The sequence below is a fragment of the Hoplias malabaricus genome, chromosome 18 (genome assembly GCF_029633855.1).
Source record: "Hoplias malabaricus isolate fHopMal1 chromosome 18, fHopMal1.hap1, whole genome shotgun sequence".
In the NCBI taxonomy this organism is placed as follows: Eukaryota; Metazoa; Chordata; class Actinopteri; order Characiformes; family Erythrinidae; genus Hoplias; species Hoplias malabaricus.
In genome coordinates this window covers 8882095-8900150 of record NC_089817.1, presented here as the reverse complement: position 1 = coordinate 8900150, position 18056 = coordinate 8882095, and the positions used below count along the sequence as shown (strand labels likewise).

At 38.2% G+C, this 18056-nt stretch overlaps 3 protein-coding genes across 10 annotated transcripts; 1 reads left to right on the top strand and 2 right to left on the bottom strand.

Annotated features, from left to right (window-relative positions):
• Positions 1-805: 805 nt before the first annotated feature.
• On the bottom strand, positions 806-6045 carry mat2al (methionine adenosyltransferase II, alpha-like). The gene is made up of 9 exons (XM_066651693.1): positions 5857-6045; positions 5411-5488; positions 4766-4888; positions 4453-4565; positions 4089-4232; positions 3783-4001; positions 3405-3587; positions 2997-3130; positions 806-1222 (listed from the first exon to the last, which is right to left on the bottom strand). The coding sequence occupies exons 1-9, from the start codon at positions 5930-5932 to the stop codon at positions 1120-1122; spliced, it is 1173 nt and encodes a 390-aa protein (XP_066507790.1). The 5' UTR covers positions 5933-6045; the 3' UTR covers positions 806-1119.
• Positions 5622-10931, top strand: si:ch73-234b20.5 (uncharacterized protein LOC449923 homolog). 2 transcript variants are annotated; one of them, XM_066651699.1, is made up of 5 exons: positions 5622-6244; positions 8838-8939; positions 9143-9235; positions 9844-10005; positions 10172-10931. In XM_066651699.1, exons 3-5 carry the CDS (start codon positions 9233-9235, stop codon positions 10313-10315), a joined length of 309 nt encoding a protein of 102 aa, XP_066507796.1. In that variant the 5' UTR covers positions 5622-6244; positions 8838-8939; positions 9143-9232; the 3' UTR covers positions 10316-10931. The 2 variants fall into 2 exon arrangements, with proteins under 2 accessions (XP_066507796.1, XP_066507794.1); XM_066651697.1 differs by lacking the exon at positions 9143-9235 and having other exon boundaries at positions 5624-6244; positions 10172-10930.
• Positions 10932-11043: 112 nt separating this feature from the next.
• On the bottom strand, positions 11044-17490 carry hnrnpd (heterogeneous nuclear ribonucleoprotein D). 7 transcript variants are annotated; one of them, XR_010796148.1, is made up of 9 exons: positions 17021-17490; positions 15267-15435; positions 14925-15086; positions 14618-14749; positions 14405-14498; positions 13461-13616; positions 12632-12726; positions 12205-12306; positions 11057-11456 (listed from the first exon to the last, which is right to left on the bottom strand). XR_010796148.1 is itself a non-coding variant. In XM_066651694.1 (8 exons), exons 1-7 carry the CDS (start codon positions 17164-17166, stop codon positions 12659-12661), a joined length of 927 nt encoding a protein of 308 aa, XP_066507791.1. In that variant the 5' UTR covers positions 17167-17489; the 3' UTR covers positions 11057-11456; positions 12632-12658. The 7 variants fall into 7 exon arrangements, 2 of the variants coding, with proteins under 2 accessions (XP_066507791.1, XP_066507792.1); XR_010796150.1 differs by having other exon boundaries at positions 11059-11456; positions 13473-13616; positions 17021-17487; XR_010796151.1 differs by lacking the exon at positions 17021-17490 and adding an exon at positions 16506-16657 and having other exon boundaries at positions 11044-11456; positions 12205-12726.
• Between the last annotated feature and the right edge of the window lie 566 nt (positions 17491-18056).

Genomic DNA, 18056 nt, shown 5'->3' with positions numbered 1-18056 from the left:
GGTGACTGTCTGTGAGGAGTGTGGTGTGTTCTCCCTGTGTCGGTGTGGGTTTCCTCCGGGTGACTGTCTGTGAGGAGTTGGTGTGTTCTCCCTGTGTCTGTGTGGGTTTCCTCCGGGTGACTGTCTGTGAGGAGTTGGTGTGTTCTCCCTGTGTCTGTGTGGGTTTCCTCCGTGTGACCGTCTGTGAGGAGTGTGGTATGTTCTCCTTGTGTCTGTTTGGTTTTCCTCCGGGTGACTGTCTGTGAGGAGTTGGTGTGTTCTCCCTGTGTCCGTGTGGGTTTACTCCAAAAACACACGTTGGTAGGTGGATTGGCGACTCAAAAGTGTCCGTAGGTGTAAATGTGTGAGTGTGTGTATTGCCCTGTGAAGGACTGGCGCCCCCTCCAGGGTGTGTTCCTGCCTTGTGCCCAGTGATTCCGGGTGGGCTCTGGACCCACCGCGACCCTGAATTGGTTAAGTGGTTACAGATAATGGATGGATGGATGGATATACCTGTACATAACATAATGTGAACTGTATTTTAGTTACACTGTTTTTAGCAAATGGGAAATTGGGTAAAAAAAATCCATTCTAACTTCCAGATAATATTTCACAGGTTCCACAGTAAACAGATTGCACTGAATCTGCACCAAGCCAAGAAACATTAAGGAATATTTGATATGATGGTATTTACATAAAGGTGTGAAGTGCAAATACCACTACAGTCTTCAGAAAAAAATATTTATTTGTTTTCAGAGTCAGTAAAAATTCAAACATGAATGTGCATGGAGTGTCCAAAAATACTTTTTGCAAGTATGTGTGTTATAAAATACATTTTTTTTCTGAAATAGAGAAGTAGAAATATATTTTGCTTTAATTTCAATCAAAATATAAATCTGACTAAATGTTTTAAAGCTGTTCTTACCAGTGCTGTTTGCAACTAATGCTTCAGCAACAACATCCTTCTCTAAATTAATATAAAAAAGGACATCAGAATCACACCGTTTCCAAGACAGGGACAAAGAATAGAGGTAAAGGAATAAAGGCAAATCCATTCCCATCTATTTATAATTTCCCTTACATCATTATTCTTAGATTTGTGCCCTCAAGGGTGATCAGGAGAAAATTTGTGGTGAAAAGCTAAAACACCAGTTTCTTTGGCTTTTCCCAGGGAAATTCCTCTCTTCCAAAATGTCCATAGCTGGCAGTTTTCTGGTAGATCGGTCTTTTAAGACCAAGTTCTCTGTAAAACAATTAGAAATTACATAAAATAACCTTAACAGGCCAAAACTCCACATGAATTTGAATTCTGTACTATAGAAAGGCAGAGTTTAGAAATGATTTATTAACTACAAACCGGATTCCAAAAAAGTTGGGACGTTAAACAAATTGTGAATATAAACTGAATGCAATGATGTGGAGATGACAAATGTCAATATTTTAATCGTAATAGAACATAGATGACAGATCAGAAGTTTAATTTGAGTAAATGTAACATTTTAAAGGAAAAATATGTTGATTCAAAATTTCACAGTGTCAACAAATCCCAAAAAAGTTGGGACAAGTAGCAATAAGTGGCTGGAAAAAAGAAATTGAGCATATAACGAACCGCTGGAAGACCAATTAACACTAATTAGGTCAATTGACAACATGATTGAGTATAAAAAGAGCTTCTCAGAGTGTCAGTGTCTCTCTGAAGCCAAGATGGTAAGAGGATCACCAATTCCATCATTGTTGCGCAGAAATATAGTGCAGCAATACCAGAATGGTGTTACCCAGCGTAAAATAGCAAAGACCTTTAAGTTATCACCATCATCTGTGCATAACATCATCAAAAGATTCAGAGAATCTGGAACAATTGCTGTGTGTAAGGGTCAAGGCCGTAAAACTCTACTGGATGCTCATGATCTCCGGGCCCTTAAACGTCACTGCACCTCAAACAGGAATGCCACTGTCAAGGAAATAACAGAATGGGCTCAGGAATACATCCAGAAAGCATTGTCAGTGAACACAATCCACCGTGCCATCCGCCGTTGCCAGCTGAAACTCTACAGTGCAAAGAGGAAGTCATTTCTAAGCAAGCTCCACAAGCTCAGACGTTTGCACTGGGCCAGGGGTCTTTTAAAATGGAGTGTGGCAAAATGGAAGACTGTTCTGTGGTCAGATGAGTCACGATTTCAAGTTCTTTATGGAACACTGGGACGCCATGTCATCCGGACCAGAGAGGACAAGGATAACCCAAGTTGTTATCAACGCTCCGTTCAGAAGCCTGCATCACTGATGGTATGGGGTTGCATGAGTGCTTGTGGCTTGGGCAGCTTGCATGTCTGGAAAGGCACCATTAATGCAGAGAACTATGTTCAGGTTCTAGAACAACATATGCTCCCATCTAGACGTCATCTCTTTCAGGGAAGACCCTGCATTTTTCAACAAGATAATGCCAGACCACATTCTGCAGCAATCACAACATCATGGCTACGTAGGAGAAGGATCCGGGTACTGAAATGGCAGCCTGCAGTCCAGATCTTTCACCTATAGAGAACATTTGGAGCGTCATAAAGAGGAAGGTGCGACAAAGAAGGCCCAAGATGATTGAACCGCTAGAGGCCTGTATTAGACACGAATGGGAGAGCATTCCTATTTCTAAACTTGAGAAACTGGTCTCCTCTGTCCCCAGACGTCTGTTGAGTGTTGTAAGAAGAAGTGGGGATGCCACACAGTGGTAAAAAATGGCCTTGTCCCAACTTTTTTGGGATTTGTTGGCGCCATGAAATTTTGAAACAACATATTTTTCCCTTAAAATGATACATTCTCTCAGTTTAAACTTTTGATCTGTGATTTGTGTTCTATTCTGAAAAAAATATTAGAATATGGCACCTCCACATCATTGCATTCAGTTTTTATTCACAATTTGTCTAGTGTCCCAACTTTTTTGGAATCCGGTTTGTACTTCTCCTAAGTTACATAAAGTGAATAAGTAGCTTAACTTGGTTCTGCTTTAACTTAGTGTTACTTACTTGACAATTACTCCTGGTCTTAAGTCAAAATTCTTCTGAACAATCTCCAGAAGCTCATCTTCATCTCTTGTAGATGTGCCATAATGAAAAATGGAGATTGACAAAGGATGGCTAATACCAATGGCATAGGAGATCTACCAAAAGAAAGAATTTTGATTTAACATTTACATTTTTGCAAACCATTTAATTACAAACATGATAAAGCAGAGTCTACTTGCACATTACCCTAAGCTCAGAAAAAAAGTAATCTGTAAACCATTTTCAACAGCTCTTCATATTTAATAGTGTTGAGTTACTGAAGTGTTGTTGAATTGAAAACCTAAACTATGCTTTTAATGAGGAACAAATTCAAAGCAGTAGAGAATAGATTTATTCAGGGTTAGAGAAATGATCCCATAATGACTTTACCTGCACCAGTGCCCTTTTGCATAGCTTGGCTTTGACAAGAGATTTGGCCACCCAGCGGGCTGCATATGCTCCAGAACGGTCCACTTTGGAGTAATCCTTACCAGAGAAAGCACCACCTCCATGGCCTCCCCAGCCTCCATATGTGTCAACAATGATCTTTCTGCCAGTAAGGCCTGCATCTCCCTGTTTATGCAATCATCTGATTTACACATATAATCTGAAGTGCCAAAACACTTTAGTGATTTGCTTGCAGTAGTAATAGCATCCGCAGAGCAAGAAGTAAACAGAATCCAAATTACTGATACACACTGTCGACTGAGTAAACAATGCAAACGGCCTGATACTTATGACAATTAAAAAAGCAGATTATGTATTTACTTGCGGACCACCAACAAGGAACTTCCCACTTGGCAGCAGGTGGTAGATAGTCCTGTCATCCAGGTACTTGGCTGGGATGACCACCTTGACCACTTTTTCCATCAGATTCTGTCTGATTTCAGCCAGTGTTATGTCAGGTTTATGCTGAACTGAGATGACTATTGTGTGGACTCGAATGGGCTCCATTGCTCCGACGTTATCACGATACTCCACTGTAACCTGACAAAAACAAAACACAGAATTTTATCAACTCACATCTTGTGAATGACTACAGTGTGAAGAGATGCCTCTTTCCAAACATTTCACCTGGGATTTACAGTCCGGAAGTATCCATGGACACTCTCCATTCCTTGAAAGTTCTTTCATCCTGTAATTGATCTTATGAGCCAGGAGGATGGTCAGCGGCATGCACTCTTCTGTCTCATCTGTCGCATAGCCAAACATTAAGCCCTGTATGGATGTTTCATGTAATAAGTACATGTTCGGTAATAATGAATTACCAAATAATTGAATTAATATAACACCTAGTCTATATTCTACTGATCTTATTTCCCTGAATGTGACTTGGCAGCATGGAATATGAGGGTAAATAAGAGTTTAAAAAAGAAATTAACTTAATTATAATAATAATAATAAAACATTAAAGCACTGTTTGAAATATGTATCTAACCTGATCACCGGCACCAATGTCCTCTTCATCTCTTCCTTCAAATACACAGTCACTGATCTCAACACACTGCGGCTGCAAGGCCACAAGCACATTACAGGTCTTGTAGTCAAAACCTAGAGGGAGGGTAGCAACAGATTTATCACACTTCCTTTATATAAGGTCATGTTGTCCTGGTAATTATACCAAGAATGAATTAGTTAATAATATCCTTTGACAATATCATAAAAAGGAAGTTTGCACACTGAACATATACAATTAGCGGCTGAAATAAATATCTCTAGCAATTTTCTGATTAAAATACGTTGTGTTTTACCCTTGGATGAGTCATCATATCCGATACGTTTCACAGTGTCTCTGACCACCTTCTCAAGATCAACTACAGCCCTTGATGTCACCTCTCCACATAGCAGGATCATACCTGTCTTAGCTACACACTCTATTATGAAAAACAAAAATGGACATTCAGATTTAATGATACATGGGTAAATTACAAATATTCCAAAATATTTAGTCAAAGAAAAGAGAACAATCAGAATCACTGTCTGGCCAATAAAAAAAGTGTTGCTGGAGTTTTTTAAAAACTGTGCCCATTTCCTACCTTGTTGGTCCAAGTCAAAGACAGCAGCTTATCTTTTGCTGCACAGTTTGTGGTCACAGGTCGGCTGGATATTTTTTTGGATATCAGATGGACTACAGATAAAGCTATAATGCACAATGGACAATAAGTTTAACATTGTGTGTGTGTGTGTGACTTCTTTTTTGGCCAGGCAGTGTATTTTCAAATAAGCTAATGTGATTAAATCAAGCAAATATGCATATGATGACGTCACAATGCAGCATAATTGATCTAGTCAGTATATCAGACATAACTTTGATTCTATCAAAGTATTCAGTATTGATAATGGAAGACATTCATTGATAAATCTGATGCATAAATGCTGGAATTTTCAGAGTGTACCACATGCTACTTTGGCATCAGGGTCCTGGGAGAGATAGGCATCCAACACAGCATCACTTATTTGATCGCACATCTTATCTGTGGTCCAGAAAGAGAAGAACATCATCAGTATCAGTTTTATGAATAACCGACGTTGTTACAGTAAAACGTTACAACTGCTAATGCTTTAGCGTCGCTATCTGCAAACAGGATTACATAACGACTGAAGAAAGTTCAGCTCCAGTTTAGAAGGAGGATAACATATCTGGACTTGACTCGGGGTAATATGCTTTTCTAGTTAATGTATAGAAACCATGCTTTATTCAATAAATCAGTGTTTGGTCGTTTAAAAGAAACAGTACATTCTAATACTTTATCTGTATCGCAGCTTTCCCAGTCGTTCTGTACTACACACTGCCAGAAATTCCTCTCTGTGGCCTGTGCAGAATAGAAAAGCAGATTCTCACCCGAGTGTCCTTCACCAACAGACTCCGAGGTGAACAAGAACGTCTTTCCCGACTTGCTGTATCCGGTGTTGTTCATTATGAGGGAATTAAGGCGGACGAGACGAGGAGAAACGAAGACAACAGCCACAACTTCTCAGCTCCTGCAGAGTCTGGACTCTGCTCAGTGGAGAGGGGCTTCCACTCTGAAGACGGAGCAGTGGGCGTGGTTTACTCTGACGTCGTTACCATGGAGACCTAGTGAACGGTGACGCCAGACTGGGTCCCGAACAGTTATTTTTTCATTTTCAAATCCATACGTTAGTGAGCAGCCAACAGAACTTTGAATTTACAGACTTTGTAGATATATTTCATCACATTAGGGTAATCTGGTCAAAAAGCTGTGGCTAAGGTAGGTAATAGGTTGTTGTATCCATTAGATATGAGCTTTGGCAAACAGTTTTTATTTTATTTTTATTTTTTTGTTTGTTTGTTTTTGTTTTTTTGTACTCAGAAACATTGTATGACCCTACTGTATTTCATTTTGCTTTGGCTCCGAGTCTGACGCTCCAGTTCTGAGTCTGACTCACAAGAATGTACAAGGAACAGACAGGAAGGAGAGTGTGTCCATGAGCGTAAACTTATATGTGGGGAATTATCTATGCCACATTGGGTGGGCCAGGACTGGTGCCCCCTCCAGGGTGTATTCCCGCCTTGCGCCCAATGATTCCAGGTAGGCTCTGGACCCACCGCGACCCTGAATTGGATAAGCGCTTACAGATAATGAATGAACATTGGGTGGGCCTTGGTCCAGTTTGGGTGTTCAATTTCTGTAACAGCGTCATCCTGTTAATGGTCATAGTGGGTCTGGAGCCTACCAAGCATAAGGCAGAAACACACAGTGAACATTGTGTTGGCTCATCGCAGGGCTTCATACACACACCCAGAGAGGTGATTTAACCTGCCTGTGGGCCCAGGGACTTTGTCTGGTCACAGACCCCACATATATTTTCGCAAAATCAGTACACAGTCCAATGCAACAAAGCTGAATTAATATACCCAGATTACCCAAATTGTAGTAAAGACAGAAACAAAGCAATAAATGCGGATTCAGTTAAATAAATCAGGACGAGCACCCAGACAACAAGACTAAACATTTCTGCAGTATCTGCACCTCCCTTTGACAAAGAACACACATCTGCACACCCACTTTTGTTAAAGCCCATCCAACAGTCATTTTCTACACCCTAGAGGGCACTGCAGAAAGTCTTTGGGAACGACTGTTATATTACAAACTACATTGTGATAAACTAGTTAGTATTATGTGTGCAATGTGGACACACCAATGTATGCTGAGAGCCACTTTGCATAGTCATGCCCCCTTGCACTTTCCACCAATGTGTGGAGGCCATGACCAAAATAAATACATAAATAAAAATGACCAATTAAAACACATACATAAATAAATAATAAACATTTTAGTCATTTCTATCTAGTACTAGTATCTTTTGTAAAAATGTTTGACATTAGGGCGGCATGGTGGCGCAGCAGGTAGTGTCACATAGCTCCAGGGACCTGCAGATTGTGGGTTCCATTCCAGGTGACTGTCTGTGAGGAGTTGGTGTGTTCTCCCTGTGTCTGTGTGGGTTTCCTCCGGGTGCTCCAGTTTCCTCCCACAGTCCAAAAACACATGTTGGTAGGTGGATTGGTGATTCAAAAAGCGTCCGTGTGTGTGTTGCCCTGTGAAGGACTAGTGCCCCCTCCAGGGTGTATTCCTGCCTTGCGCCCAATGATTCCAGGTAGACTCTGGATGCACCGGATAAGTGGTTACAGATAATGAATGAATGAATGCTTGACATTATAACACAAAAGGCCCTTGTCAAATAAATATGACTCTCGGCTTATTGAATTTTAAGCATACTGCATTTAGATCTATTTAGCTGTAGATGACAGGTGGTAGTGTTCAGACAAACTGTAGCAACATGAAAAGCAAAATCAGTTTTTATGCAAGTTCGTTGGCTGTAGATACAGTAGGCAGAGTTCTGACTGAAATAATGAATCATACATTTAAATGGACACTGTAGCCAAAATGAAATAATGAACCATCAGTTAAACTAATGTAAACATGCTTACTACACGGACGCCACATCTAGAGTATGAATTTCTTGTATGAAGTCTAGTGAATTCCTTCTGATGACAAACTTAGAAGGTAGAATAAAACTGTAGCCTGTAGATTGGGGAATATTTTTCACTAGCTCAATACTAGCAGTCCATATTAATGTAATTTATTTCAATAGTGTGAATACAAGCAATTTTTTTTTGTAAATAAGGTATGTAGTTTTAGAAGGCCACTCACCAGAGTGCTAATATTTATTAAATTGTGATAGAAAATAAGAGAAGGTGATATACATTCCACACTTTCAATTAAAGCTAAAATATAAATAGGAGCATTTTTGTCAAGTATTTCAGCCTGCCCTCTACCTCAATGGGAATGTGTATGTTTACTGTAAATTTCAGATATCATATTCTGTCACAAGATGGCATTACATATGCCTGTGCTACAGAGCTCCAGTATGATATTAAACCTTTCACATTACCTTAGGTCTAAGTCACTATAGTGCAACACCCTTCATTTAAGAAAGAGGTATTTGTATAAAGTAGGTAAATTACTGGCTTCCTAGATTTATTAGTCTTAATTTGACAGTTAAGGGACTGTTAATCCAAAATTGCAACCTCAGTTTAGTTCTTTATTATGTGTAATTCATGTCTAGAAAATCAGCCCAAAAAGCAGCGATAAATTTAACATGTCAAGTCCTTAAAACTGTGAAGACTCCAGTGAAGCTGTTGTTCAGAAAACTACATTGTGGATGGAAAAAGAAATTACTAAACCCTTCAGATACTGACCATTTTGCATTCACTACTGAAAAATACTTGTAAACCAAAAAGACACAAAACGTCTTGGCAAAACAAGTGGCGTGTGACCTCATTCTTTTATTACTTTCCAGCTCTGCAGTACCTTTGTTACCAGTCCTCTGATAAGAACTGTGGCCTTCGACCAGCCATAAGATTACAGTGCAGCTCTACATCAGGTGTTTGCAGAGTAGATGGTAGGTCCAACCTAAATGATTGGCTGAGTAAAGGCCAGTGGGCAGGCTCTAGTTTTCTGCCAGTGGTTAATGTACAAGCTGACTGGGAGGGGCAGCCATGTGTGCAAATGAGTTCTGAAGTCTTTCTGTCTGTTTATTCAGGCGTGTGTTGTAGCTCACAGAAGTCTAGAAAATACACTTTTTTTTGCTGTATCCCTTAAAAGCAATGGTAAAGAGTTTGGCATGAAACATAGGCTTCTAGTTTAGACAGTTTGAGAAGATAAGACTTGAATAGGCATCTGGAAAGTACCAACATGGTAAGTGAAACTGTTTTCTCATATTGTTTGCCTGGTGACTATACAGTTATTTGCTTAAGGTAAAACCAATCTGTTTGCTCTGTTGATGGTACAAGTCCTTAAAGGCAGAGAGAGAGACATACAAAGTAACCAGAGAATCTATTAAAAGTATGTAAAAAGGCTGTTTTTTTAAAAATATATTAATTTAAAATTGTTGAGGAGAACAGCAGCTGACAATTAGCTCTATAGACTTTCTACTATTGCTGTTGTGGCGTATGGCTGAGGAAGTCCATGGTTCACAACAGAGGGAAGTGAAGGCAAAATGTCATTGTAGGAATGTCACAGCTGGCAAAAAAGACAAGGATATTTTTTTGCTAGCAAAGGCAGTTACAAGGTATATTTCACAATAGCATTTTTTCCTTTGTGGTTTCATGTTATGCTGACTACCAGTGCTGGAAATCCTTCTGTAATATAGGGACTGAAATTTCATCAATGCCATTGTTGACAACTTAAACTGAATATTATAATCCAGTTTTAAATTTGAATTGACTAACCTTGTCTGACAACACAGTAAAGTGTTACAACAGAGAGATAACTCTGGGTGCATGTGTTTTGTTTGCTATCTCTAGGCTGACAGCAGTACACAAGCCCAGACCCCAAATAAGCTTAATCAAGTACAGGAGCAGGTCAATGATGTTAAAGTTATCCTCAAAGACAACATTAACAAAGTGCTGGAGAGGGGAGAGAGATTAGATGACCTGATTGGAAAAACAGATGACCTACAGGCAACTGTAAGTTTATGTCCTTTCTCAAGAAAAGATAAACATAATCATAATTTAAGTTAAATCATTATACAATGGACTAATTAGTAAAATGTCTCTATTAATGGTCATTATGAATGATTATTGGAGAATGTTGCTTACATTGTTCTTCCTTAATATATGCACTTTCTACCAGGCCGACTCGTTCCAAAGGACTTCCACAAGGGTTTCCAGAAAGTTCTGGTGGAAAAATATGAAAATGATGATTATAATTGGAGTGGTAGTGCTTGTGATTGTTGTGCTGATCATTCTTTTGGCAACAGGAGTCATTCCCTCATAGTATAATAATTACTTTCCTGCTTCCTCGTTAAGTGTGAATACACTGAGTAGACCTATGTATTTATGTTCTTGTTTCATTTTTAGCTTTTTATAAATAGGTTTTCATTTTTGATTTATATTAATTTGGATTTTTAACTGTTTAAACTTTCATTTAAGTACTTTGGAAAATAAAGATGAAAAGTGCTGTGCATAAAACTAACTCCAATAAAAGACACATACATAGACCTACACACTCCAAATGGAAGGCTTGTTTGAGACTAAGCACTGTGAATTTTTGTTTTTATTTACTTTTGAATCACAAATTAATGTTTCATTCTCAGCCCCCATCAAACACTAAAGTTAATTGTTACCCATGTCCTCCTTTAGACCTTTGAAACATTTACAGCTGTCATTTATTTTTGCAAACAAGTGATTCATTCTAAGTCATTATCTGTAAATGGAAAAGGAAGTGTTTTTATTTTTTATTTGGGACTCATTTTTGTAAGTATGTCCATATAATCAGATGTTTAATTTTCCAATTCAAGTGTAATCTACAAAAAGAAATTGTCAATTGCTGACCAAACTACTGGCATGTAAAATACTGCTTATTGTGTAAAATACCACACTGCTTCTAATAAAGAGAGACTGTGCAATATTCACAAGGAAGAAACTCAATGTGCAGTTTATACACTTTATTTCATCCATTGCATCTCTGAATGGTTTATGTGATTTTGTAGCAAAAACATTGCTAGGTCTATATGAAATGAATATTAAACATTTGTACTCTTCATTTAACTAATAAATACTCATTATAGAAAATTACAAATGATTTCACGAAGCAAAAGCACAACACTTTCACAAGAAATCTGACTAAGTTCATATCTACAAACTCTAAAAGAAGTAGTTAGCATATAAATTCAACACAAAACAAGAAAAATTTTTGACTAGGGCAGAACATGTTACATGTGAGTGCAATGTTGATTATAATATCCACCTTCAATAATCTGTCAAAAACAAGTTCTACTGGGCTTGGCCAGTATCTGTAGTTGAAATGAAGACTCTTGTTTTTTCTTTTTTTTTCTTTTTAACAACACTCCATAATAAACAATAGCCTTGACACAATGGTTTTGTGTTCCAAAGTTACCTCCAAACCACACTGCCACCTGAAAGACAGGAAAAGCAATATTAATCAGTTTCATTAATATACAAGAATGCCTAATTCTAAATTATTTGATTATGGAGACGAAAATACTGCACACTTCAATTAAGGTACAAAAAACCCCTACAAATCCCCTTTTAAAGTTTAAAATTTTAAATACACATTTTAGTATTAAAGTATTCATTTTTCTTTTGAAAATTCACAATAAAAGAAACAGTGCATGCAAATTCTGGGGACATACACCAAGTTTTCCAATGGTTAAAAAAGAGAATTTGTTAGATGAAATTAACATTGCTTATAAATGAACCATTTCCACCGCTGTCAGTAGAACAAGACACAATACAAATATGAAAATTAAGCACTTCTCCGACGTGGTGTCCCAGTACAAACCAGGTTTTAGCTCATGGATTACTGGCTATTACTGCTACACGAGCTATAAATAAGGAAAAGCAAGCATTACGGGTAAGATTAGAAGTGCATATATTAACACTGGAAAATCCAGAGAAAGCTGTAGCCTTTGAAAGGTAAACAGTTAACAGTTATTAATTTTAAGGCTGTTGTCCTATTTAACCATTACTTGAGGTGCCTGTAAAAAATGCCATTACAAATTATAGAAATAGAATGTATTACATAAAACAAATTCAGTAAAATTTAAAAAGAGACACAAAAAAAGATGAAGATTAAAAGCTGGATGTATCCGTTATGTTTTTCTTTCTTTGACAATTCATATACAGGATGTTGGAAGACCATACCAAATGGGAGCATTCGAGAGCGTACGCCTCTCGTACCCTGTCCGCATTGAGCGGGCCTGAGAGAATCGGGAGGTCAGCTCATGGCCTGCAAGGAAGTCCCCGCTGGCAGGTACAAACAAGGTCAGAGTTAGGAGACAACATTCTTCTTTTTTCTTTTGTTGTAAATCCTTATTTTCTGGTACCCATTTAGCAGTACTGTACCTGTTATTTTTTAATGTTACAAAATGGCAAGAAACAGCCAAAAGCCAGCTGTTATATTATTGCCAAAAGACTGAAGTCTCTATGTTACCACTACAGTAAAGCACTTCAGGGTGCTGTAAAAAACTTTAAAGAAAAACAAAATTAAGCAAAATCTATTAACTTACGGATCAATGTATTATACATTATTGTTTAATGATGGCTTGTTGTAAGTAATGCAATGACATACCTGCATCTACTTTTTGTAGTTTATGTATTAGTATGGCTTGTAACTGTTTTGATGGCCACCTCGCCTTGGAGATTTGCCGTAACCACTCTGCTGGTCTGCAGGTTGAGCAGAGAACAGAGAAAAAAAAAAAAAACAAACAAAAAACAAAAAAAAAAAGCACAGCTCCTGTTAAATCAGTGAAAACCTTAATATGATCAAACTGAGGGGTAAAAACCAAATTGAAAGCAGAGAAAATGATAGTCTATATATTCATATTCCACTTCATTCTTTTTCATCTAAAATATAAACTTAAGTTAAAAAATTCTTATACATATCTTATACATAGTAAATATGATGATGATTATATGATAACTTTCTGGATACTTACTTCAAATTGTATTCAAACATATTTCAATTATACAGGGAGACAAAAAGTTTTAGAGTAAATTGGAGATTTTTTTTAAAAATAGTTTATTTTGTTCTAAAAAATGGCCATTGGCTAGTGGTCATTTTCCCATGGCCTACAGATGTACATTCTGGATTCTCGTTGAAGGGTCTCAAGGCACTTGTGACAATGTTCCGAAGGCAAGACATCCCTTTCCCATTTCATATATAGTCACATCTCATACAATAAATATGTTATACATTAAGTTAAAGAAATATTCCCCTGCAAGACAGTCAAAACAAATGAATGAATGAATGATCTATATTTAAAGCTTAAAGCATATGATGCATGCAAGTAATTTTTGCCTAGGTATTTAGTGCACAGTTGTCATAATACAGGTACCAAAACAATCCATGATACATCCTTAGAGTTTCTTTCAGTGTTTTCACAAACAGTATTACATACTGCTGTAGTCACCATATCCGTAGTAGTTGTTGTAACCAGAGTAATCATAGCCCCCGTATCCACCATAGCCTTGATTGTTGTAGCCATAGTTTCCATAATTTCCATAACCTTGATTCCAGTAATTTCCATAACCCTGGTTCCAATTCTGGTTAGGCCCTGAAAAAAAAGACACAAAACGTTAATCTTCCCACAGACTAACAAAGCAAAGCATCTGTATGGTTGAAAAGCACAGAAGTACAGTCATCAGACTGCGGTTTTAAACAAATGCAGATGAATGAATATATTAGGAAAAAAGTGTTCCCTCAAACAAAATGTAAATTTGCACTGCAATGAGCACTATGCTGAATCCATAATGGCCTGAACACCTTGCGCTGGCTAATTGGCTAGCTCAACATGACGCACAAGCTAGCGGGGTGTAGCATGCCTTAGATGTCACACAATGAGGAAGCTTAGCAAGTGTATGTGTCCTGGCAAAATTCTGTGTTGTGAGAAAATCTGATGATCTTGAAGGGGATGGGTAATGAGAAACACTGGTAAGCAGCTGCCCAGTTATATATCTGTGGGCACTTTGAAGTCTTGACTGTGACAGGTCTGTCTGCCAGGTTCCAGACTTCCAGATGTGGTCCAGCTTGTGCTTCTATTGATGGTCATACAGAAGTCATTTCACAAAAAGGGATAACAACTGGATGAGGGAACTGAACAACTATTTACACAGCCTTAACACAGTACTAAGTATTACAGTTAACATAGAAATGATTTAAAGTATAAAGAAGATGGGCACAGGTAACACGCATAAACTGTGCTATTTTATGTAAACAACTTGATCATCCATCTATTTCAATTTTCCACAGGGGGGTCCTGGAACCAAACCCCTGTGTATTTGGAGGGTTGTATGTATTAGTTGTGTACAGCAGGGTAAGCAGCTGCATAAAGACAGTACTCACCACCTCTACCCCGAGATCTAGATGGATAGCTGCCTCTACCACCCCACTGCTGCTGTTGGTACTGCTCCTTTGACATGGCAACCTTGATTTCACACTGCGTATAAAAATAAACACACACAAGCATTAGGTCTTACATCGAAAACTTAAACATTTATAAAAAAAAAAATAATTATTGTATCAAGGAGTCAATGTATTTCTAACATCAGACAATACCTTGCTTAGACCAATGTTATGGTATTTCTTTTCCATGATTTTCTTTACTGGTTCTTCCTCTTTGAAGGTGATGAAACAGAAACCTCGCCTTTTATTTGTCTTATTTTCCATTGGCAACTCAATAGACTCCACCTGAACACAGGCAAACCCATCTTAATTATTACATTAATACTGAAGATCAAGATAAAAACTGCACATTCATTATTAAAAATTATAATTCTACATCTAATTCAGATTAACGGCATCTCTTAAAACATGCTCTACAGTGAAACTATAACGTCTATAAAGACTGATTCTTTTTACACACCTCTCCAAATGCATCAAAGTACTCTCTGATCTTCTCCTCAGGAGTGTCTGGTGAAAGGCCACCAACAAATATCTTCTTCACGGGCTCTTTGGACTTCATGGCTTTAGCTTTTTTGGGGTCAATCACTTTACCATTAAGTTTGTGCTCTTTCTGTTGAATGACCTGTGATCAGCAGATGACAAGACATCACAAAAGTAGGTTGAATATTTTATTATAGTGGATGAAAAACTCAATACATCAAAAGTTAAAATAGGAGTTAATTAAGTAAGTTAAACTACACCCCACACAACAACCAGACCTCTATATTGTACTCTGTTAATTTGCTAAATTACATTGCATTACCTTTTCCACACTTTCAGCTTCTTTAAACAGCACAAAGCCAAAGCCTCTGGACCGGCCCGTCATCGGATCCAGTTTTAAAGTGCAGTCTACAACCTCCCCAAACTTGGAGAAGTAATCTTTTAAGTCCTTCTTTGTTGTGTCCCAGCTCAAACCTCCAACAAACATTTTCCTGTAGAAAAATAATAATAATAAAAGCCCATTATTTTGATATAATTCAGATTTCATTAAAAAAAATGTTGGCTCTCCCCCTATAATGATTGGAGGGTCTATCGGTTACTCTGGTTTTATTGGTGCATTCATTTAAATGTGATCATTTATTTGCATGACACTAATAATGTCGAAGTCATTCAAACTTGTTAATCAAGGCCAGGGCTGCACAAATTGTGGTCTGTGGGCCAGTGTTGGCCCATGCAGATGTTTGATTTACCCTAATCCAACACAGTTTCACTTTCATTGAAATTTCAAGCATCATCAATGAAATATATGCATTTTAAAAACTTGTTTGTGTATTCCACAAAGCCCAAAGTGTAAGCTGTCTGACTGCTTCAGAGTGGTCTTTTCTACATTTACAGAAGAACAATGTTAACACTCTTTACACAAGATTGTGATGAAACGTTGCACAAATGTTACACACGTAGGCTAAGCCTGTCTTAGCAACGTCTCTGGCGTTTCCACAACAACAAAACAGCAGCTGCGCAACGGTACATCTACCAACCGCAGGCGACAAACTGGTTTCTTTAACGATGATAGGGTCATAGTTTCAATGGAGTGTGTTTTATCAACTAGATATAACCTTAAAAGAGTTTAAGTTTTCTTTTCAGATTAAATATGAACATCATACATTTATTTATTGAGTTATTTATGGATTAAAATTGGCAGACACCGGAGAAGTCAGATAGGTGCAAAATTAATTGTTGTCACAAACGGCTTTGAAAGATATTTCACAATGGCGTTTAAGTGGCTTTATTTATGAATGAACGGCCCGCGTTCATAGGCTTCAAGGAGAACTGCGATAGTAAATGGATGTATTCCCGGCAGCTGACTCCAAACAGCTAAATTTTTAGAAAAGCTGGAAACCCAATTCCCTGTTATGGGTCAGTGCACTTTTCCTTTTTACCCGAGTGTTACAACGCCTTTAGGGTAACGTAGCTAGCTAAATGTTAAATATTATGCGTTAGCTTTTTAGCTATGCTACTATTAGCATTCCTGTTTGCAGGAAAAGCAGTGCTTCTCACTCACATTTTCCAGTCAGTGCTAAGCTTGGAGTTGCTCAATCCTTCGTAATACAATTGATGTGTGCGCATGACTTATAAATTCATGGAAACGACTCGAATGTGCGTCGGGAATAGATGTCTCGTTCCCACGTATTAGTAAGTCGTTCGCACACCATGCTTTGATTAGGAAGGGATTTCACCAGCTGTCGCCCTACTCTTCAGTTTGTGCAATGTAACGTAACTGCCGTCTGCCGCGGGTGGTATCAGCACAGGCTAGCGTTAGCTGCGAAGTACAGATAAAGTAAAGCTGTGAGGTAAGAGAGACAAGCAGCTAATTTAGCTGCTGTCTACCTGCGCCATCATAATGGCATTCGATTAGTATTAAAATAACAAAAACTAACAATGAATCATATTTATGACAGGCCCATTGGTTATTGGAGTGCGGTAGGGGGATGCAGAGTGTGGCTAACGTAGCGCATACATTAGCGCTGCTCGGTTCTGAACAGGGTTAAGTCAATGTTAACACAGCATGTAGCTCACCCCTCGTCTTCTTCATTTTTACTCGCATCAATCTTTGATCCTTCGGCCTCTCCTGCTCCATCTCCAACCACCGTTTCCTCGTCCCCTTTTCCATCTTCCTCCATCTTCATCATCGGGTCGTCTACACTGAACTGGTCCTCCGACATTTTTGGTCGCTTTAGGTGGACGACTACACTAAACCTCGCAACTACTGAGTTTCCCACACTATAGTCAAAATCAGCAGCGATGTACAAGTATTTTCCGTTGTGTTGAAATTAATGCTTTAATAAACACTCGGCAAAATCAGTTTTAGGATTAGCTACGTTACAGAAAACAAGTTTGTCTCGCTTTCGGCAACACTCGGCACTTAGTTGCAGGGCTAGGAGTCGATCCCAAATAGAATCAACTCTCCGTTTCCCGACATTTGTGGATAGAGTCGACTCTGGAGCTTTGGAATCGATTCTATAAAGTGGATGTCCTGGCGTGTCTGGAAAATACGTTTCACGACATTCATACAAAAACATCAGTTGTACGACACAATTGGTATATTCCAACCGAAAACCAAGCAAACTAACACGATATAGTTGTTTTTTTTTTTTAAGTGATTCAGTCCATTCAGAGCTGACGTGTCTGCCCAACCCATGTTAATGAGGGCAATCAGTGTCTGATCAGCGTTACACGCATTTAAAACAGTACTGTTTAATCACAGGTTCTTCCCCATGTTGTTTTTGAATAAAGATTTGCTAGCTTTGACTCATCTTTGAACAAAATATTGAATCGAATCCCAACATTTTCTAGAATCGAGCACCCCTACTTGGTTACCACACACGGGCGCTCTCGCACAAAATGGTGGAACTGAAAAAACGAATTACACCGGCCCATCTATACAAGGACTTTGGGTACAACTTACCACATTTATTAAACCTACATTCACATAAGACATGTTTCTGTCAGCCGTCAAATTATCTTCTTAATCTAACCTGAAGACTGACCATTAACAAAAACATTAAAGGTTGTGTTCCAAAAGGTATAACACTTCTTCTGTTTGTGATGTATG